The following is a 24,310-nucleotide window of genomic DNA, read 5'->3' as shown; positions in this document are numbered from 1 at the left end:
AAGCCTGGTTACTGTTGGTAGGATTCTTGCGTTTGCCTTTCACCATCTTTTGCTTTTTGGTGTTAGATCTTCTTAGTGTCTGTGCCTAGAGCTTGTCCTGTCCCTGATGCCCTGCAAGTCCCCTGCGACTCGTGGGGCCTGTTCCTCCAAGCTGGCTGCTCTGGTCTCAGAACCTCACCTGAGAGAAATTGGTGGATCCTGCCCGGGTCTCTGGCTTAATGCGCTCTCTGGAGGTAGGCCCTCCACTTGCAGGGAGGGGGCAGAGAAGGAAGCTGTTCCTCCTCTGTCACTAAGAAGCTGAGAGGATCCTGTCCCTGCTGCCCTGCAGCTCCCCTGGGAGTCGTGGGGCCTGTGCCTCCCGGCCAGCTGCTGCGGTAAGAGTAGGATTTTTTAAAATTAATTTATTTACTTATTTTTTTACATTCCCCACAAACCCTATCTACCCTCCAACTTTTCCACATCCCACACCTCCTCCACACCCCAACTCCACGTGGATGTCCCTACCCCCCACTCCACCTGATGTCTAACCTCCCTGGGGCCTCTAGGCTCTTGAGGGTTAGGTGCATCATCTCTGAATGAACACAGACCCAGCAGTCATCTACTGTATGTGTGTTGTCGGCCTCATATCAGCTGGTGTATGCTGCCTGTTTGGTGATCTAGTGTTTGAGAGATCTCAGGGGACTAGATTAATTGAGACTGCTGGTCTTCCTACAGGGTCACCCTTCTCAGCTTCTGTCAGCCTTCCCTAATTCAACCACAGGGGTCAGCTAGTTCTGTCCATGGTTGGGTACAAATATCTGCATCTGACGCTTTCAGCTTCTTTTTGGGACTTCCAGAGTTCGGTCATGCTAGGTTCCTTTTTGGGAGCACTCCATAGCCTCAGTAATAGTGTCAGGCCTTGGGGTCTTCCCTTGAGCTGGATTTCACTTTGGACCTGTTGCTGGACCTGTTGCTGGACTTTCTTTTCCTCAGACTCTTCTCCATTTCCATCCCTGCAGTTCTTTCAGACAGAAACAATTATTGGTCAGAGTTGTGACTGTGGGATTTTATTAATATTTGTTTCCCAAATATAGGAAGTTCAGCATTCATTTTTAAGTATTTTGTAGTTAGAAAGGCTTACTAAAACTGGAAAACATACTCTTACAAATAGAGAATCTCTTTCTCTTGGTTACTTCACTTCTTATTTTTCTAGAAATTTTAATGTGTAATTAGCTTATCTATTTATATTTTTACCAAAGAAACATATCATACTATATTGTGTTTATTCTGATTTTAATGTTGTCTACATTTTATAGGTATATTTTTAGTTTTAATTCTTTCTACATATTTACATTATTAAAGGTAAAATTCCTTATTGATGATTTTTTATAGTTTTCATCATTTTGTTAGTTTCTTTTAACATAGATTTGTCTAAGGTTGTCTAATTTCATTTTTTTGTTTGGTTTGTTTTCCCTCCCTGTTGTCTCAGATTTTTTTTTTTTTTAACTTGGTGGCTTTAGTAGCTCCTCCCTCTTCAGTCTCTGAGTAGCTGACACTGTGTAGCTGTGTTGTACCATATCTGGCTTTGCATTTATAAATGAAGTATTTAACTACCTCCTAAAACCATAACCAAGTTCATCTACATTTTTAACACATATTTGCTACATTCTATATTTTCCAACTTTTACATATTAGGCAAACAACTATTTATCTTAATTAATATTTCTTTGTGAGTGAGATTTTCCATTATGTTACTGGCTCACATATACACGTACTCTACTTACATACGTATGTAGGTATGTATGTATGTATGTATATATGTATGTATGTATGTATGTACGTACATATGTTTGTATAATATTCACGATCTCTGTGTACTACCTGTTTCACTCCTTTATCCATACATTTTACTCTTCTAGCTTTTTATTACAGGTTTTCTAAAATGGGGACCATTAACTTGTTTCACCAATTAGAAGGTTGAATTGTTCCAAGGAGCGGTTTATATTATCATTCCCTCGTCCCCTCCCAGTTGTTCTTCCTCTCTCCTCACCCTGTGTTTGTGTTTTTATGCTGTGGACTGTTTGACGACCAAAAGCCATTGCGTTATTTAAAAGGTTCTCCACGCCTAGTCATTGAACTAATTTTAGGACCCTTGCAGAAAGCATCATGCCCTTTGATATGGACAATAAAGGTGAAGGCCTTTGTAAAATGGACAGTACTATCTAAATATAAAGTGTTATTTTTAATCATGTTTCATATTATATGTGTACCAGTGTTTTTTGTTTCCATGACTTTACTAACAGAATGACCTATTTTTCTTTAAAGTATTCATAGAAAAGAATCATATTTCAATGAATAGCCGCATATCTTATTCTTAATTAAAACTATTTTATCTCCCTTCTTAATATTTCTCTTCATCATCTCCCTTCCCCTATCTTTCCAGCTCTTAACTATAATTAGGTAGCATTAACAGGAAATGTTTACTTTAGTTAAATTATTCTGAATATTGATTTTACTTATCAAAGGTTAGTTCAGATTGTTGTTTGAACTGATAATTAAATGTAGCCTAATATCTTCTCATATTTACATTCACTGTAAGGCCATTTCCCCTTCATTCTGTGTATTTCATGATCTTCAAGGCTGACATTTTAAAAAGAATTTTGGTTTTTGGGGGAAATGAATCATCTAGTTTGCTATCTCATAGGACAAATGCTTAATTGGGTTAAAAATATTTAGGACCTTTCAGTATAACATGGGGTATATGGGTATCTCAGTAACAGTGACACCATTTTATAGATAAATTCCAGTTGAATCTGCTTCTCGACCAGGAACAGTGTTGTAATACTTTGCCATATTAGGATAATTTTATGAAAATTTTAATGAGTGTTTTTGCCATTTTTATGATTGTTACTGAAAACAATATAATAGATACCTCAGATTCTATAGCACAAATAACATAAATCAAATGCGAGCATAACTTCTATGCTTCTGGGAACATAGGAAAAGAAACCAAATAAAACTTACAAATGAACTGTAAAGCAGCACCTCTACTACTTTGTTGCTCAATTGATCATTTTATCTGGGAATTTTACTGAAGTGTATTGATTTTTATTGCTTAATTGAACATTTTTTCTTCAAGTTATTCCATGCTAGTAATGAATAAATCAAGTCCTCTATTTCCTTTATTCTTGGAAATTGTAAAGAGATTAATGAACCTAAAATGTTTTATTCTTTGAGTGGTGCTATACAAGACTTTAGTGTCATGAGCATTTAGGGAAGAAGTTGAGCAAAAATGACCTTCCATGTGGAATTAGGTAGAGTAGTGGCTGCCAAAGGCATTTTGTGTTTTGAAGTGCTAATGGTTGCAGCTTGCCATAGTTCAAGTGTGCAGAACCAGCACACTTACGTCCCTTTAAGGCTGTTCTTGCCAGGCTTAGTTGTGAACCTTGTTATCTCAGCATTTTCCAGTAGAGATTGCTGGAGCTCTGTGTGGTTGAGGCCAACCTGTTCTGAAGAAAGAGGTTCAGAACTGTCTGGCCATAGAGTTAGACCCTTTTTTGGAAGAAAAAAAAAAAAAGAGTGATTTTCCTTGTAAAAATTTGACTATGTCCCATAACTCATGCCAGTTATTCACCTTTCTCCTTCTTGAGCCTGATGAAAACCCTGTGTTTTCTATACTTTGAACAGAAAAAGGTGTGCAGCTTTTTGTCCCCTTAAAATTCCTATGTACATTCTGGCATGAGGAATGCCTGCACCCTCCGTATAGTCTGTTTCAAAGCTCTGTTTACAATCTATAAAACCCTTTATTTACCTGAGATCAATCTAACCTTAAGTTATAACTAGTTATTTATCTGATATTTTATGAAGAATTTTTTATGTATAATATTGTCATGGCACTATTATAAGGAACATTGATACCGTGTTCAACTTTTATTTATGGCCCCATAAAGGATTTATTTAATCTTTCTGTCAATCATGAATAAGTGTTATATAAATTTAAAATGTTTTCTTTCCTATAAAAAGCGATTTTTTATCTAGAATTTAATTATATCTTGAGAAAATAATTAAAAAATTAAAAAATAACTAAAAAAGTAAAAGTAGAAATATCTTACAAACCAAGAAAATTTTAGAAGTTCTTAGTTATGTGCCGTACCTTATTTATGATTATCTATGTGTTGTTTTAATTAGATAGACTTAAAAGTTAACCAAAAAGTTTCTGTACTTTCTGTCAAAAGTAGACTAGAGGTTACTGTGAAATACTTTCTCCTATTATTGCAGTTCAGGGTTTTGTTTTTTTTTTTTTTTTTCATAAATTATAAGGAAACTTGGAAATCCTAGTGGTTAAATTTCTCCCAATAACCTTATTAATTTTTAATTATTACTTTATGGCATATCATCATTGATTTTTACATGGTCCTTGTATTTTATTTATGTGATATTTTACTTACAAAGCTTGCCTATTACATAGTAATTTGTGACATTATCAGTTTTTCAGGAATTCTTCTAAAAATTTAGTGTTTTAAAGCTGCACAAAAGTGCTGTGAAATATTTGCCACTGAACTGTAATATTCTAGAGATAACTTTCTAACTCTAAGCCCAAACAGAAAGTAGATTCTTCTCCCTGCAAGTACTTGGGCTTGAACCATTGGATTTGTTAAATGAACAGATTTCTTGGTACATGATTTTTTTCTTTTAATCTTTCTGATTTTACTGGGAAAGAGGAGAGGCCTTGGTCCTGGGGCATACAACGTTGATACCTTCCTAACTTGTACCAGAATAACTTCAGTACAGAGAAGAGATGGTGGCTTGCATGTGCCTGCTTGTGTACCTGCATGCCTTCATGCGTGTGTGTGTGTGTGTGTGTGTGTGTGTGTGTGTGTCTAATGTCAAGTTGGTTATAAAGTGAGTGGTAGAATGTGAATATATAACATTTGGGATTTCAATCAACTACAATACCACACTTTAGGCTATTTGATAAGGACTTCAGAGTTCAGTGTGACTTACTTATAAATTAACGTAGCAGTAAAAGAATCCACTATATAAACTGTTACTTGACTTGCTAGGCTATTTATTTACTCACTATTTACTCATCTGATTGGTTCACAAACATGAAAAGTTACCTGAGTTTTGGTGGATTCTCATCAGTGAATGGAGGAATAGTATCCTGCTTGGTAAAATGTTGAAAGGAGTTACCATTTGCTTTGAATAACACTTCCTGAATTGTATGCTTCCTAGTGTTATTTAACTAAAATAAAGTGTAAATTACTAAAGCTTTTTTAGTTTCTAGTGCTACCACTTATTAAAAACAATGAGTGAATTTCATATCCATATGGGCATCCTGATGGTCTTGACACAAGTGATTGTGTGTCCCTAAAAACACACCCTCTTTCTCCCCTCCCCCTATCTCCAGACTTGGCCAGAGAAAAATTGTGCTATTGTGTTAGATTGCTTTATTTTATTTGATATTTATATGGGGTGATTATTATTTCTTAATCTTGGTATTATTTTTTAGTTTAATGTGACTGGATAAACGGTGCTATTTTTTTCTTCTGAAATTTTGTTTGTTCTTTCCACATACTAAATTATGTGTTATATTTGCCTTGATTTATGTAAACCAGATAGAATTGATTTAATACCCCAAAAGTGGTATATATATAAAATTCAAGCAGTAACAATTGAAATATTTTTATTTAGCTATATCTAATAAAATGTTTGGTGACTATATGAACCTGAGGGGTAGGGTGGAGATGTATTTTCCATTGTACTTATAGCAATCACAAGAGTACTTCTCAAAGTCTATGAAGGTGGAACTTAGATTGTTTTTTTTTTTTTTTCCTGGTAACTGGAAAAGATAGTGCATGGATGCTTACAGCAGCATTTTGTAAATAACCCATAACCTATGATTGTTATGTAGGAGAACCTTAGAAATTTTGAGGGTTTCTTTTCTTTTCCATGTCCACTTAATTTTTTAATTTTTAAACTCCAGCCTCAAAACCGCTTTCCTCATTCTGTTTTATCATTTGTGTTTAAGGGCATTTTTTTTTTAAACTATTTCTGGCTATTAATCTGTTTGTTGTTGTTTTTGTTTTGGTTTTGTTTTCTAAGATGCATATTGTGGTAGCTTTAATAGGAATGGCCTCCATAGCCTCATAGAAATAAATGCTTGATCAGTAGATAAAGACACTATACTGAAGGTGTGCGTAGTGTGTTACTGAGGGTATACTTTGAGGTATAAAGTGGTCAAGCTAAGCTCAGCATCTGTCTGTCTGTCTATATTGCTTGTCTTGTCCATCCCCCCAGCTGTCTGTTGATCAGGATGTAGAATTCCTAGCTCCTTCTCCAGTACTATGTTTGCCTGCAGGCGGCCATGCTTCCCTCCATAATGACAACTGACCTCTGAACCTGTAAGCAAGCATCAGTTAAGTGCTTTCCTTTATATGAGTTGCCAAGGTCATGGTGTTTCATCTCATCAGTAATATCCCTAAGTAAGACGTAAGTGGTTCTGCTCTTTTGACAGCTAGTAGTTGGGGACAATAGAAACCCTCCATATTGCAAGTTTTTTCTTCATCTCCTACATCTAAAGACAGCTCTGGAATCATATGAAAATTCCTGGGAATTACAGATAATTTGGTACTTTAAAACATACTTGAATACTGAAATGCCAAGTGTATTAATATTGTATAGGAGAAACATTTTAGTCTTACTTTGAATCTTTTACATAGTATATATTTTCATTGTACATATTGTTTTTAAGATTTTACTTGAACAATATAAAAACTATAGGCTCTAATATATTTTAATTTACTTTTGATTATTGCTCTTGATGTTGAAACTTACTATAGTCCTGTAACTGATTATTAAAAAATAGTTGATATTTCAAGTTTATGGTTGATAGAAACGAGTCCCAAGATTTTACTAATGGGCGATATTTAATATTGAATGACATATATTCAGACAAATGCTTTTATATATAATTTATTTGGCAGTGTAAATGTATTTCTCTTGTGAAAATCAGGCCTCCTATTGTCAAATGAAGTAGTCTATAAAGGTTTGGGGTAAATAAGTAATAAAACTACTTTGATATACAATCTAACAATATTAAATATTAAGACTTAAAATGATTGATTTTAATAGTTAATTAACCTATTTAAAGTCCACGTAGCTGTCCTGCATTAAAGATTGAAAGAATTTTTAAATAGAACTTCCTACTTTTTACCTTGTCTTCTTTGGAATTGATATTTTAAAGAAGATTATTGTTTTTAACCAGAAACTTACCTTAATGTGCCATTTCTAAATAAAAAGGTGGGTTTTATTCTTTGCAAAACTTATACAAAATTTCCAATTGCTTTACCTTTTAAATGTGAAAATAAAGCTTCCAAGGCTTTGTTAACGAAGCTTTCTTTTAGAGGCACTATGTCATATCTTAATTTAAATGCACCTCATAGTGAATACAGTCTGCATATAATACATACTTATTTTTACTGTCTTCTTGTTAATAAAATTCTGAAAAGTAGTCTTTTGAATCTCTTTGTGGTGGGTTTATCTATTTTTATGTGTAAAGGAATATCACTTTATCTTTTTAGTGCTTGATTTACTTATGTTTTAGTTTGACATCAGGAATTCAATCAATTGAATAATATTTATAGGAAGTTTTTAAAAATGTCTTAAAATGCGCACTTCAGAAAGCTAATTCTAACTAAGTTTTATAAGCAGTCAAGGAATGAATACAAGCTGGAGCATTGAAGCCTCACAGCCAATGTGGATACATTAGTTAGAAATTGTGATACTATTTTATCATGTTTTTTTATCATATTTAAAATATGATAATGTTACAGGTAGTACTTTACCCATCCATTGCAAGTCAATGAAACCTTTAATTAAAAGAGTACTTACTTTACACAAAAAATATCATTATGTATTTAATAAACTTTAAATCCTGCCCTTCACAATAAACCTTAAACTTTGACATAGCCATTGTATTGTAAGCTTTCTGTATAAAACTTCTCAGGTGGGCTGGAGGGATGGCCCAGCGGTTAAGAGCACTGACTGCTATTCTGAAGGTCCTGAGTTGAAATCCAGCAACCACACGGTGGCTCACAACCATCCATAATGAGATCTGGTGCCCTCTTCTGATGTGTCTGAAGACAGCTACAGTGTACTTACATGTAATAAATAAATCTTAAAAAAAAAAAAAAACAAAACTTCTCAGGGAGATACTTTTCTTCAGATACTTTCATATTCAGATTTAGTATTAAGAACCAGACTTCTGTATCAGCATACCTGTCTTTAAGATTAATTTTAGATTGTGAATGGGAATTTTAACCTGATTTGTCAACCCTTATTACTAGGGTAGCTTCAAAGAATTCCAGGAAAACCAATGTCAAGTTTTTAATTTTGTGTTTTGCAGGACATAAAAAATGTGTAAGCTAATAAGAACAACAAAGGAAATATATCTTTTCTGAAGTATAAGAATGTATATTTCTATTTTTCTAAATTTAAGAAAGGAAGATTATATTGATTTATTTTAAAACACATGTATTATTTTAATTAGAATTTAGAGACTGATTAGCATAATTTAAAGGAATCTATCAATTATTGGTTTAATTTTTCATTGTCTAAGAGGCATGTTTTTCAGCTTTATATATTTTCACCCACAAAGAAGGTAGGTTGTAGCAAGTATAAAATTCATGTCAGATGTGTAAAAGCAGACTTTAGGAGTAATGGAGCACTAAATATATAATTTTAAAAAAAATCTATCACACCAATAAGATAAGCTATTTGGGTATTTTTGGTCTAACATTTATGCATAAATAATTCATCCTGAAGAATGATTCAAATGATTATAGATACATTTGTTTAAAGATCTCTGCTTTTTTAATACAATTTTGTGGATATATTTTTGAATCACAAATTAGGTTTTTCTTAGTAATTTGATTTCACATTCAAAAGCAACTTTTTATTTCTATTTTTACAAGGTTGTCCCAAAAGAAATAGTAGATTTAGCTTTTTTATCGTAAAAGCTAAAATATCCTATATGTTTAAAACAAAGCAATTGAAACCAAGGCAGCAACTTTTTTACTTACTTCTGAATTAGGTTAGTATTTAAAGTTGTACTTCAAACAAAAGGAAGAACATCATCCATACTTTGAGTAATTTACCTTTAAATCTGCATGTTTACTTTATTTGATTATAAATACATTTCAATTACTCAGTTTTGGATATGTACGCTTGATAAATGATAATATTGTATATTCCTCATTGTGTAGAGGAATGGTTATATATTAGTATGTTTATAGTTAACTTCATATTCTGGCTTTTTTTTTTTATTATTATAGACTTGTCATATTCTAGCAATGGTTCCCAACTTCTCTAATTCTGTGACCCTTTAATACAGTTCCTCATGCTGTGGTGACCCCCAGCCATACAGTTATTTCATTTCTACTTCTTAATTGTAATTTTTATACTGTAATGGAGTGCAATGTAAATATCTGACATGTAGGATTTCTGATATGTGACTCCAGTGAATCAAATGTGACTCATTTGACCCTAAAAGAGCCCATAGCCCACAGGGTCATTTGACCCTAAAGAGGAGGCCATAACCCATAGGTTGAGAACCATTGTTCTAAAGACTTAGCTTTAATGCTAATTTTACTGAGTCATTTTTAGAATTTTAACCATCTCTAAGGAATGAAAAAATTCTCTAGTGTCTTAGCCTCAGGGGTGAATGTGATCATGGTTTTCAGCTGTGTGGAAGTCTTCTCCCACATTGATTTTTGATCAAGGAAACTCCCCCAGATGTGCTCATATTTTGGCCAGTTGGAGGCATTTCCTCTGTTGGTGTCCCCCTCCTAGCTCACTCTAGTTTGTTTTAGTGTTTGTTTTCTCCAGGGTTTGCCTGGCTGTCCTGGAACTAGCTCTGCAGACCAGGCTCGCATCACACTCACAGAGACCCATCTATCTCTGCCTCTTGAGTGCTAGGATTAAAGGCCTGCGCCAACACTGCCCAGCCCACACTACCCTTGAAATTAAGAAAATTTGCTGCTTGCATAATTTTGAATAATAATTTATGAAAATGTTGTTTTAGGAGAGGACATTATTAGTTTGACTGTGTAATTTGTACTTTATGGACATCGAAGATTAGGGTGTAAATCACCTTTCTATTAACATTATAAAGTACCAACTTATTGAAGGACAATTCTATTTGATTCTTACTTTTAGATGTCTCCCTCATTCAGTGGTTAGTTGGAATTGTCAAAGAAACATTGGAAATCCCTAGTAACCTCACTAAGTACCAAACAACTACAGTATTAAAGAGTTGTTTCGGTATATATAAATCATACAAAGACACTGCAAACCTTTACATTTTATTGTATTTTTTAGTCCAGGAACCACAATGGTAACATTTTTTAAAAGAAAATAGTCATGAGTATGTCATATGATTATTGCAGCCATCTATGGGGTCAATATCTGAGAGCCTCCTAATTAATTAATCAAGATATGTTTACATAAATTGTGATAACTCTATAATGGAGTGCCAGACATCCATTAAAAATTGCAGTTTAGACAAAAGAACAGCACTCATGACAATTTAGTACTACTTTATTGTAACTTAGTGGTAGTTGTACGTAATCAGTATGTTCTCCATGGTGGATCTCATTGACAACATGTACTCTAATAAATGTGCACAGCACAGCCAGTGTTAACTATAACACAATACAATGTTAGCAATGTCACACAGCAAAGCCAGTGGTAACTATAACACAGTACAATGTTAGCAGTGTCACACAGCAAAGCCAGTGTTAACTATAACACAGTACAATGTTAGCAATGTCACACAGCAAAGCCAGTGGTAACTATAACACAGTACAATGTTAGCAATGTCACACAGCAAAGCCAGTGTTAACTATAACACAGTACAATGTTAGCAATGTCACACAGCAAAGCCAGTGTTAACTATAACACAGTACAATGTTAGCAATGTCACACAGCAAAGCCAGTGTTAACTATAACACAGTACAATGTTAGCAATGTCACACAGCAAAGCCAGTGTTAACTATAACACAGTACAATGTTAGCAATGTCACACAGCAAAGCCAGTGTTAACTATAACACAATACAATGTTAGCAGTTTCACACAGCAAAGCCAGTGGTAACTATAACACAATACAATGTTAGCAATGTCATTTTGTATTAATTTTACTATGAGTAATTTTAATTGGCTGTAATTTTTCTTTTTTCAATGTTCTTATTAAAGTGTAAATTATTGTTTGTTAAACAAATGTTATAAAAATGAAGTTTTACAAAAACTTAAGTAAGGTTTTTATATAAGTTTTATTAAAAATAAATGTTACTCCATATTGAAGTAAAGATTATAAATGAAGTCTAGAGTTTTTGGAAGCATTGTTTTCATGGACTTTGTTGACATGGTTTTGCTCTTTTGCAAAGGTCCTCCACCATGTGGTAACAGACAGGTCCTGTATCCTATAGAAAGCTTGTTGATGCCCACAATGTTCACACGATCACGTCATTCTGTCCAGTGTTCCTTCCCAACCATAGCAGAGAAAATATGTTCATCTTTGTTTTTATCTTCATCTAGGCAATTACTTTGGTGACTGTCGCCACTCTATGCAATGTATAAGTCTGTGTCTGAAACTAGACATCCTCTGCAGTCAGAAGAACAAGAAGTAGGCATTGACCCCTTGTTCAGTTATTCAAGTAAACCAAGAGGTAAGTTTTCTGTGCAGATGCTGTGTGCATATGCTCGGGATGTGACAGAGGCCTTCAGATCACTGCGGACACTGTGGCGTAAGTCTTTGCATGCAGCAAGGTATGCATGTAGGAAGAGTATTTCATGTGTAGAATGCTCTTGATGCTAGTGAATACCTGAAAATCTCCCCTTTATACTGAAGGTAGAAGATGCATCAACCAAATGATGAATAGTACACTGTCATTCTTTAAGAACAGTCATATACTAGGCAATGCCTTTAATATAGAAGTCATTGTTGAAATGCAAATACCCTTTGTCAAATACATTTTGAAGAGTCCTGAGCTGTTGGTGTTGAGCTTTCAGGTCACTTACTGCCCTCTCCATATATTACATTGAGTTCAACTCTAGGATGAACATTTTAATGTTGTTTCATATTAGTTTTCATTTCTTTTTGTAAATAATTGAAATTTGTATCACACTCTTGTTGATATGTACAGTGAAATTACAAAATTGTTAAATTGTAGATCATTGAAAGGTATCCATTGTTCAGGTTCTATTTTTTTAAATGCCTTAAATATGTATATATCAGAGCTACTTTCATATTTACTTCATGGTAGACTTTTTAAAAAAGACAAGTTTGTTAAAAATCTTAAAGCCTCATACTTAATTTTGAGTAGTTCATTAAGCATCTAAAAAAGGTCCTGCTGAAGTGACTATTAGTATTTCTTTGTTCATAAAATGCATATATCAAGATTATAAGATCTATTTCAAACAAATCATTTAAAATAATCCATTTTTTATGCTTTAAATTAAGTTATTTTTACCTGTATACTGATGTTAGGATGTACCATAATATTTTGGTAATTTAAAAAACTGACTCCTAAAATGGTCATTTCTATTGAACAAAACTCTTTATTTCTGCATTTAGTGGTATGTGTGTGTTTGTGTGTGTGATACTTTAATGCCTTCTACAGCCTGTAAATGCCATTGATATTTTTGTTGAAAATATTAGCATTTGCTCTTCAGAATTATTTTATGATTTTATTTTTTGTTTGTTATATAAGGACCCAAAAAGCCGGTTTAGATTTTGACAATATTAAAATTAATTTTGATTATTTCAGTTGAAGTATGTTAACATGTTAGAAAGCCTGAAAGCTTTTCTTATGATATTTCCCTTAAATTTAATGCCTATAAGATGTACCTGTTATTCCATAAATACTTTAAAAGTGAATATATATTTAGATTAGAAGTATATAAAACAATTTTGCTAATACTTTAAAGAATATTTCTTTTTCATCTGCTTATTTGAGAAAATCATTCTCCATTGTGTTTTAAGTGAATATTTTTTCTTTGGGCTATTTCATTAAATATTGAGCATTTTAAAAACCTGGTTAAAAACATTTTAAATTAATTTTATCTTATATTGTCTAAAGGAATGAGTAGTTACCTTTCCTGAAAGGGATTTTCATTTATATCCTAGCCTAACATTTCTGTGACATACCAAGTTATTAGGACTGAATTGATGTTTTAAAGTGCCATTAATTCATTTACCCCAAATGTTCATTAACAATGTAAATGTATGCTGATGTTCTATGAGACAAGGAAGTGACTAATGACTCTTCCAACTAACAACACTTAAAATGAATAGAAACTTTAGATAGCTAATCTTGAAGTAATCAAGACCCTCATTCAGCTTGGCATCTCTGTATGCTCTAAAACAGCTGTCAACTGTTAAAAATATATACAAAACACACATACGCTCAGGCACATAAGGAAAGAAAGATATGTAAATAACTGGTTTTTCTAAGACATAAAGGTTACTAACCATAGTGAGTTTTGTGTGTCTTATACGTAAATATTTTGCATCAAGTACCTATTTGGTCTTCTTTGGTTGCACTTTGCACACACACACAAATTGTGTATTACATTTTCTTGGGGTAGTCATATTTACTTGAAGAATCATTTACTTTTAGGTTCATTTTAATTTGTGTCTTACATTGGATTTCTTGAAGTATTTTGACGCCATTTTTACATTTCTGCAATACACTGTAGGGAATTTGTGGGCTACACAATGACTCCTTGTCTAAACAGATAAGCATTGGATTTGGATTAGTAGTTTTTCTGCCTGAAGTCAACTGTAATTAAGTACAACCCTGTGAGAGATTCCATTAGTAAAGCAATCTTCAGTTGGATCAAATCTGAATTCTAACATTGGTAAAGAAACAGCACTAGTAAATGATTTTGAGAATTCTTTTGAAATTAGAAAAGAAAATGGGATTAGATAAAAAAAAGCCTCATTTTTTTATTTTTTTGAGGGTAAATAAACAACTGTCCTTATATATGTGTGAAATCATACAGCATATTTCCATATTAATTATACTTTTAATCTTTTTTCCAAATAATAACCACTATAGAAATATATCGCATATTATCTGTGCCTTATCAAGTTTGGCTTTGTGCTTATATTACCACCTTAAATTTCAGAGTCAAAGAGTTGACCAGATATACATAATGCCATTCAAAATAACACATACAATATTTTTTAATTTCCTAATTATTTGTTCTTACCATTTCTTTTAATGATAAATGAAAATGATTATTTTTGTCTAGGCTGATAGTCTGCATATTTAGGGGATGTCATTAACTTGAGCCATTAAGATTACCACTTGTTTCTCCATATTATAACAACTTAGACTTTTATTAACATTGAGAAAAGATTTTGACCTATAAGATGTCTTTCAGAATAGAATTTTGCATTATATTGTAAAAACTTTTAGCTTGAATTTTATATGGCATAACACTCTGCTTCTTACTTTAACATTAGATAATTTTTACTGTTAAACATTACTTCTTTCAAAGCTTTTTATCCTCAGAAACATTTTAAAAATTACCTATTTAAAAAATACAAATTGCAGGGAGGTTTCTCATCACATACCTTTAATTGCAGAGGTGAAGGCTGGACTCAGGGAGCAAGAGAAAGCAGGCCTCTGAGCTATAGGCCAACCTGGTCTACACAGGGCATTTCAGGGAAGCCAGGGCTGCACAGAGACACCTATTTTAGGAGAGAAAAAATGCAAAAGTGTTCAGAGTACATTTAAATCAAGTATTGCCTTATAAGCTTGTTTGTCCCCTGTTTTCCTCATTTCCCTATCCTATAGTTTCAGAACTAGGAGGGAGCGATGTGTCAGTAACTGATTTCTTATAGTTGGCTTCTGGATGGTGGAAGTGTTAGTGTTAGAGAGTGACTGACCTCAGTCAAAACACTACCACCAATTTGCACTTTTAAGCAAGTTAGTATTTCATTGAAATTATTACTTGTTTAATTATATTATAGATAGATATGTTGACATGATAGCTAATAAATTGAAGCAATGCTTAATAAGTGGATAGGTACCAAAGAAATACATACTTCTGTATCATTTGTTTTGTTGTGAAAGGTCTCATGATATTCCCTATCTGGATTGGAATTCACTACATAGGCAAGGGTATGTATCCTTGAATCCACAGTGAGAGAGCATCTGTCTCTCTTCCTCATGAGTGTTGAAATTAAAGTCATGTGCTACCATTCCTGGCTCAGATGTTTACTATCAAACAGAGAAAGTACTTTTTATATTTATATAGACATTTTAGCTTATTTATATAAAATATTTCTTGAAAATTTAATATATGGGAAAAATATATAGCACAGTAAATTATTTTCTTTCACAAAATGCACACTCAAAAATATAATATTTTATTAATTCTTTGAGAATTTCACAGGTGTTTTGATTATAACCACCCCCCCATTTCTCTCAGTAACGCCAATACTCTCCAGTTGTTCATCCAGATCCAACTGTGTGTCCTCTATTTTACACAACCCTTTGGGTCCAGTTTGTGTTGTTCATGAACACATGGATGTGGAGCTGTCCATTGGAACCTGGTGGACCTGCCAGAGTAAAGCACACAGATCCTCCCTCCCTTTCTTAGTTAAGCTCGGCTCTCCCTTTTTTGTCAGTGCTTGAGTGGTGACAGGCTCAATTGTCTTTGCACTGAAAACATTCTACTGAATGATGAAACCTAGATCCAGAAAGAAAGTGGTCTTATGTTCTCACTCATGTGGATAGTAGTGTTGAATCTTTATTTTTGTGTTTCTAATTTTGAGTATCTGTAAAATCCAGGAAACTAGAAAGGAGCCATTGGTGGGGAGTGATCTTAATTAACAGGGGAAGGGGGCAGAGGAGAGTGTGAATGCATGAAGGAAAAACGGAGGTTGGTTTAGGTAGACAGAAAAGACCATTTGAAAACCTGCTGTTCTCTGAGCTTTATATATAATATTAAAGGATTTCACTTAAGTTGCTGTAAGCTTGATAAACTCCTCCCAGGAGCCACAGATTGTCAAATACAGTGCCCAGTACCTGGAGTGCAAAGGTGTGGGAGACCTCCACTAAATTTGGGTTCCCTGGAGACCCTGAAACATACAGGTTATTAATACTGTTCTTGTTTGCCCACCAAAACTGACAATTTATCCTTAGAGAGAACATAACATTAACAACTTACACAAAGAAATAAGAGGGATGGGCAATGCTAAGAATTAAAATTGTATAGCATTGCAATGAGTACTTATAAAATTGTCTGGGAAGGCCTCTGAGAAAGTGAGGATCTAGCTGTACGTGAATGACCAGCAAGAATCCAGGCATATAAAGATGTTATCCATCGCAGGAGTAGCACATCTCTTAACAAGTAGAGTTCACACAAAGTCAGGTTCCAGGAAAGGAGTAGTAAACTTGTTGACAATACTGAAGGGAGCTTGCTATAGCCTTGGCACCAAGGCTAACAAATCACAAAATGGCATTGAGTGGGCTAGGTTAGGAAGTACTTGTAAACCTGGCCAACAAATATAGATTTATTTTGTTTAAACTGGGATTTACTTGATAGTCATCTATCATACTGGTATGTGTATGGATTCTCTAATTTCTTCTTGGGTCATATATCTTTACAACTTGATGGCATTTTGTAAGTGATGGATCCTTTATAGTTTTAAAATATCTTTAAAATTGGTTTTTATGCTGTAATCTTCCAAATGAATGTTTGCTTCCTCAACATTTTAACAACTTAAATTGAACAATTTAATGGTGAAATAATTTTTGCTATGTCAGAAAAAAGGATGCTATAATATTTCACATATACCTGAGGATTCTTCTGTGTGGCTTATTTTATAGCATGCAACAATTAAAAGATATCGAGTGTACGCAGCCTAGCAAGACTTTTTTGTTGATCCAGGGTGTGCATATGAGTATGTGTCTACTGCACAAGTGAACTTGTATATATGCAAGTTGTATTTGGGGTAAGGAAGGCATGTAATCAGTACTTTCTTTCTGCTGATATAATGGAGAATTCATTCCTCTAGGACATATTAGAACAGTGTGTTTAATGCTCTTCATTTCAATTTGCTAGTATCACAATTAATACAATTAGGGTCACTTTAAATGAAACTATTAACAAATTGACTAATTTACTTTAACAATGTCAATGTGTTCTCACAATTACATTTGCTTTAATTAGTGTATAAGCTATTATTTAATAGCATTCTTCACATATAAAAATGTAGTAATGAATTCTTACCTCCATTAAAGAAAAACTTTTAATGGCCTAACTGATTTTTGTACAAGAGCTTCTAGCTATAAAGTGGTGGAAGACATGGAAAATCAGAGAGGAAAGCTTGCAAAAATTTACACAAATACCAAATTCTTTTCCTATTTTTCATATTTGCCATTATATGTCCTATTTATTATTGTGTAAATATGATTAAAAATGTTTATAGCTGCTAGGGAAGGGAACATTTCTCCTGGGCAGCTTTAGTAGTGTTGACTTCAATTTTGTCTTCTTAATATTGCATTAATATTTGAAATTTTAAATATAAGAAAATCACTCCCAATTAATTATGTTAATAAAGGAAAATTTATATGTTTACATAATATAAAATAAGCAAAAATAGTTCTCAAAATACTTTGTTTTAAACACTAATCTGTGTTGCAGGAAGTATCTAGAACTATTCCTGAGCCAGGTGATCTCACTCGGTTGGTCTCTAAGCCTGCCAACTCGCCAGCCCTGCTAGGCCACATGGCTCCCATCAGGCCATCTCTCAGGTGGCCCCTGAGTTCCTCTTGCTTTCACTCAATGCCCCTCACACCCCTGGCTAGCCATCTCAACAGCTAATTACCCGGTAGATTCAAGACTCTTAATGCTTAGTTAGCCAATCAGATCTATGTATCAATAATAACACAATTTACAAGATGCCAGTACAATAATTTCAGAGCCAAATGATAATGACAAAGCTTTAACACAATTATTCTAACCTTATGATAATGCCACTTCAGCCTCTATTCTGGTTTTCCCTCACCTCCTCAGACCTCTCTCTGTGACTCCTCCACCCCTCGCTTCGCCTCCCTTCTGTCCAATCACAAGCCTCCCACTGCTCTAATGTGATTGGACAGGGAAAATCCTGTAACAGATCTGGGTATTTCTTATAGTAGAGTTAAGCCTTGAATTCCGGAAAAGTATCTCAGAAGGACAAACAGAATAGTTTCCCACCTTTATACTTCTCTTTTAAGAGAATATCTGTTGTTTTTTATTTATATGTGTGTTTTTGTGTCAGTGTATGCTACATGTATGTGAATATTTAAGGAGGTCAGAAAACGGTATCAGATTTTTTGGACTTATAATTACAGGGAATTGTGAGCCATCTGATCTAGATTCTTGGAGCAAACTCAGGTACTCTGGAAGAGCAGCAAGTTTATAAATAGATAGGATCCATATTATTCAATACAATAACTTAAAATGAGACTCCATTGGCCTAGTTTGGTCAATTTACTAAGTTTCTATTACTTTAGGTTTCTATCTTCTTTTGGCCTATTAGTAATAAAAAATGTTTGTGAAGATATAAATTTAAAATGGAACATATGTAAAAGATAATTAGGTATTAAGTACTTAATGAAGAAATGTGGGATGCTTAAAGGATGGAGAGTGAAAAAACGAATTCCATCTCATCTCAGTGAGCTTCAGGCCTGCCTTCTAGTTTCTCTTTTTTCCCCAGTTCCCACCTCCAACCTCCACTGTTTTTCTTTCTCCCTTTCCTCTTCTTCCTACCCCATTAAGAAAATGTATTGATCAAAGATCGCTTTTCTTCCACCTCTTGTCTATTGTACTATTTATTTAGGTCTGATCTATCTATTTATTTAAATTTTATTATATGATGTTCATTGTATATACAATAATTTTATTTTATAAATATATCAAATATTTATGTTATATTAATAACTCTAAATTATACTTATTAATTATTTATTTATAATAGGATCTTACTGTGCACTCCTGGCTGGCCTGAGTCTCTCTATAGTAGACCAGCCTGGCTTCTAACTCCTGGATGTGTACCTTTCTCTGAGTGCCAGGACTATAGGCATGAGTTTTTAATGTACTCTGTATCTGCTGAGAAATTGCCTAGTACTTTCTTGAAATAATGTCCTTTGGTTTTAATCCTTCTTAGGAGTCAGGTCAGTTCACCTCATGTTAGAGCTTCAGCATCTCAGAAGCAGTTCCCAGGCATGCAGCATATCCCTTGTTGCCCGGATTAACTTAAAGAAAGCCCTTCAAAACCTTTATGGTCTGACCTTCTGTATTTATCTGATTACTTTTCAAAAATCAGACATGGTTTCTCATAAGATTCAAAATTTACCCAGAATAGTCATATCATTTAAAGCAAACAGATTTGGAGAATTGATGCTGCCTGACCCTAGAATAGATGGCCCAAGAGTAGCACCCAAATTTTCAAAAGGGCGAAAAGGAAATTAATTAGAGAAGAGTAGTCTTTTCAACAAACAGCACTGCAAAAAGTGGCCATCCATATGCATGTGCATGTTAAACTTGGAATCTGCTTGTCTGTATATCGTTGCATACCATTTGAGCATGTGTATACTATGACAAGATAGTCAACACATCTGAAGACCTTCTAATAAAGAGGAAAAGATAGTAAGTTTAAAAATGGGCAGAGTAAAAAAAAAATGGGCGGAGTAGAAAAAGGAACAGAAGCAATTGCTGGCCTGTTTATATGTCATGTATTATTGTTGAAAACTAGAGACTAAGGCACAGTCTAAGTCAGGAGCCAGATTATCAGCTGTGACAGGCGTCAGTCACCATTGATGCAATCATGCTGAAGTAATGCCAGGACCAAAAATGAACAGATGAATTGTTAGTTGTACAACCACTATGATTGTGAGTACACATGGTTCAAGCACTATAGAACATACTTGTCTTTAGAATTGAAGAGAGACAGAGACAGAGAGAGAAAACAATAACAAACACCTGTATTTGATAGCCTTTAGATATCCCAAAATGGAAGTGTTTCTTCATATAAAGTGAGAAGCCTTTTGTAAAGTGGATCCTTATATATTGTGCTCCTTAGTATCCTCTCTTAATTTTACAGATCAAAACTCTAACTAAAAGTTTTGTGGAACTTTGCTGTATTCATTCATTAATTTTTTTTATATGTACTTAGTGGTTTCTCATTAAAACTATGTTATCATAATTAGAAAGACTTTTTTTTTTTCAACATTTGGTGCCTTCTTTTCCCTTGCCCAGCGGATTTGGCTAGAAATTCTAGTATAAAACTGGGTAAAGTGTTATTATTATTATTATTATTATTATTATTATTATTATTATCATCATCATCACCATCATTATTATCATCATCATCATCATTATCATCATCATCATCATCATTATTTGTTGTTATTGTTGTGAGCTTAGCCTTTAAACGGCTAAACCATCTTATCTCTCAGCCCTCATGAGGCAGAGGCACATGGATCTTTATGAGATGAGGTCCCCATAGTCTACAGAGCAATTTCCACGACAGCAAAGGCTACACAGAAAAACTCTGTCTTGAAAAACCAAAGACCAAATCAAACCAGCAAACCAACCAAACAAAAAGCATCAACAACAACAACAACCAAGCAAAGCCACAACTGAAGAGTAACTTGGTAGTCTTGATTTTAAGTTTTTGTTTTTAACTATTGACTCAAAATTAGTGGTAGTTTTGTGACATGTAGAAAGTGTCCTTCTATTTCTGTTTTTTTTTTTTTTTTTTTTTTTTTTTTTTTTTTTTTTTTTTTTTTTTTTGCATACTTTTGCATCAGGGAAGGATTTTAGATGATGTCAGTTGCTTGCTTTGCATCAGCTTAGATGGCCATACAAATTTTTCTTTATTCTGTTAGTGCTTTAGTTTTATAGTCACTTCTTTAGACAATCACCTTTGTAACTGAAATAAATACCACTTGGTTTTCAGACACACACACACACACACACACACACACACACACATTAGGTCTGGTAATATTTCTGTTTTTCTGGATATCTAGTTTGGTATGCTGTTCATATAGAGAATTGATTCTGGTTTGGGGCAAAATTCAAGAAGAATTATCATTACTTCTTAGTATTTAGTAGAATTCATTATTAGTCCTTTCCATGGCATTTATTATTGGGAAGACTTTGATGATTAATTTAATTTTCTGCTTTTAAATCTATTCCTATTATCTCTTATTGAATCAGTTTTAATAACTTAACATTTTTTTTTTAGAAATTTGTCCATGTCCATTGTGAAATTTATTTATTTTCAATTGTGAATAGTGCTTTTTAGAATTCTTCTCATTTCTATAAGATCTAGAGTAATGTCCCCATTTTAAAATTAGTTTCTTCCCTCCTTCCTTCCCTCTCTCCTTCCTTCCCTCCCTCCCTCCCTTCTTCCATCCCTCCCTTCCTCCCTCTAAATGACTTAGAAATTAATATTAGCAATGAAAAATAGCCTTATTGATATGGTTCTTTATATAATACCAGTGTGTGCTAATATGAACAATATGTTTACCTAAGAGGGCCACTTTCTTTAATCATTCATTTTGAGAGAAATGGGATAAAATTATTATTTTCTTAAAACAATTATGTTTGCTTATAATAGTAGTTATTAAATCTTATTTAATAAGTATGTATTATATGGCAAATTGACACATAGGTGATGCTTGTTAGTACATAGGTTAAATTATTTTAATGTAATTGTCAGGCATTTTTCTTTAATACTTAAATTATATTTAACAATGAACATTTAAGTAACTTCATTTTAAAATTAAGATCACAAGTAAACTTAGTATCATATTAAAAACAAATATTTTGATAATTTTTTTGATTGTTTTTCTTAAGAATATGCAAAATTTGACATTTTTTGTTTATTTTTAATTATTTAAGAATCACATATTTGATATGTCTCAAATGACGTATTTATATATTATATTATTTACATATATTATAGGTGAAATATATATCAAATAATAGTTTTCCAGAAGACTAACAGGAATTGTTCTTATGAAAAAGAACCTACTTCATTTGTTCAGATATCAGGCTAGAGGGCAAGTGATGAGATATTTACCAACTTGTTAAATGTTCGCCATTTAAACACATGCACACCATGCACACTCACACACAGATTAGGTGTATGTTTATGCACAATCTGGCCTTTTAACAAAGAAAAATAAGGCTATATTTGGGCTGCCACTGGTAGAAACAAAACAGCTGAGACTTTAATGAACACCATACTGAGGGCATGTAGGACATAAGGCAAATTAAGCAGGTTACAAACTGCAAATCTTATGTTTAGATACAGAGATCTCCCCAGTCCTGACAAGGCAAGGGATAGACAGAAACAGAAGGAGATCATTTGTATCAATTTGAGAAACAGAGCTAGTAATGAAAGAAAATAGCCATACAATTCTTTTCTGGTGAAGTTTTTTTCTCCATTTTCACAAAAATAACTATACTTTGTTAAACACAATATCATTTTATTTCATTTATAAATCAAGACCAATTTAGTTTTTTTTTTTAATTTTTTAATAGATATTCTGGACACTCACAGAAATTTTGGTTATAGTAACCTGACAGCTTTATTTGGAAGCTAAATATGAGTCTTCTTTCATGGAACACCCTTTCAAAGCATAGCAGTTTTAGCCTGAATACATTAATGATGACAAAGAAGTTCCAAAGAGAGCCAACATTTGCTTTGTTGCATTTGTAACAGTATTTGGTAAATTGATACACAGATGTTACAAGTCTGTTTTAATTTGTTCTTTCCCCACTCCACCTCTTTTTCCTAACGACTATGTCTATGTTTACTTTTCTAAACCTATAATTCATTGTTATTAGTCACTTCAATTTTTCCCACCCCTCCCCCAGCAGGTCACTTCAGTTTTTAATTATTTTTATATGCTTTAAAGAAATCTGTATGGGGAACATTTTAACATTTCCTTTAATGTGTGTGATTACGTTCCCTAAATGTGTTATTCCTGTCTAGAGTTGGAAGATTTTTCTACAAAATCAAACCCTTTCTAGCTTTCATAGGAAGAATATAGTTCAAGGTCACTTACTTTGTATCTTAAATGAGAAAATACTTAATTTCTAAAAAAATACAATTAAAATACTTTAGCATCATATTTTTTCAGTTTTAGGAAGATTTAGATTGCTAATTTTAAAACTATTATTGTGAAAATTCTCATATTCTTTTTGTGTGTTTTGTATGAATTGTGTGCACTATATTCAAATGTGTGTACATGTGTGTAAGTGGGTGTGCCCATGCACTTGCATTTGGAGACCAGAGAAGGACTTTGGGTTCCTCTCTTTGTTACCCTCTGCCTTATTCTCTCAGACAACATCTGTCACTGAACCTAGAGCCCACAGTTGAGGTGAGCTTGGTTGGCTTGTGAGCTTCCGGACTCTGTCCGTCTCCATCTCTGTGGTTGTAGGGGCTCACTGCCTTCCATAGGTCTGGGTGTGCAAGCTGAGGGTGTGAACTCTGCTTTTCCTGCCTTTGAAGAAGCTACTCTTACCTTCTGAGCTGTCTTCTCCTTCCTCAGCGTCCCAAGTAAAAATATATATATTTGTTTTAGAAAAGATTTCTGGGACAAGTCGAGACATTAATCTATACAATATTTTGTTTTATCTTCTAAGAAGGAAATAAAGGGAAAAAGCTTTTAAAATTCAGGTTATATACTACTTTTAAAGAGAACTTTGGAAATGTTAGTATTTTGTTCCCAGAGAATGTTCCTTTAAGTACACCCTTGAATGTTTTGCACTTTCAATTTATAGATGTTTGAAAAATGGCTTTTAAATGAGCTTATTGACTTAAAAGATCTGTGCTAGCCAGTTCATGTTTGGCATATATAAAACACTATTATTCCATGTTATCAGTACATAATATAGTATTTATCTTTGGTTCCATAGCAAACTTTCCCTGAAGTAAAGAAAAGAAAATGATGTGAGTTTACTATTACTCATGGCAAAATAAGTCAAGTCATCGAGTTCTCTCCCTCATGACTAGATCCATGGTTTGGTCAGCAACATGGCTGACTCCTGAGTGAGGGAATGGCTGAGGTAGCAGTCCAGCTTCTAGTGAGCCACATAGCATGGCTGGGGTTTGTTGCTGAGGCTTAGCTGTTGGCCCTGTCACAGCTGCCTTATTTCATTGGAAATGCTTATGTCCACTAAACTGTCACTAAACAGTTTCACAATAATTTTATTACCAATGTTTCCAAATATGATAGCAGTAAAAATTAT

The 24,310-nt window shown here is 33.5% G+C and overlaps 1 protein-coding gene across 7 annotated transcripts in view; it reads left to right on the top strand.

The window, feature by feature from the left end:
* The window catches only part of Tbc1d5 (TBC1 domain family member 5), a 518,011-nt gene that overhangs the window by 196,902 nt on the left and 296,799 nt on the right, over window positions 1–24,310 (top strand). For all 7 annotated transcript variants that reach the window (XM_031348347.1, XM_031348346.1, XM_031348344.1 and 4 more), the window contains one exon: window positions 11,576–11,706. In XM_031348347.1, coding sequence (XP_031204207.1) covers window positions 11,610–11,706 — 97 coding nt within the window. In that variant the 5' untranslated portion in view covers window positions 11,576–11,609. The remainder of the gene's footprint in view (window positions 1–11,575; window positions 11,707–24,310) is intronic.

Source organism: Mastomys coucha, unplaced genomic scaffold (genome assembly GCF_008632895.1).
Source record: "Mastomys coucha isolate ucsf_1 unplaced genomic scaffold, UCSF_Mcou_1 pScaffold3, whole genome shotgun sequence".
Classification (NCBI taxonomy): Eukaryota; Metazoa; Chordata; class Mammalia; order Rodentia; family Muridae; genus Mastomys; species Mastomys coucha.
Note: the sequence above shows the minus strand (reverse complement) of the source record. Positions and strands in the feature narration are given on the sequence as shown.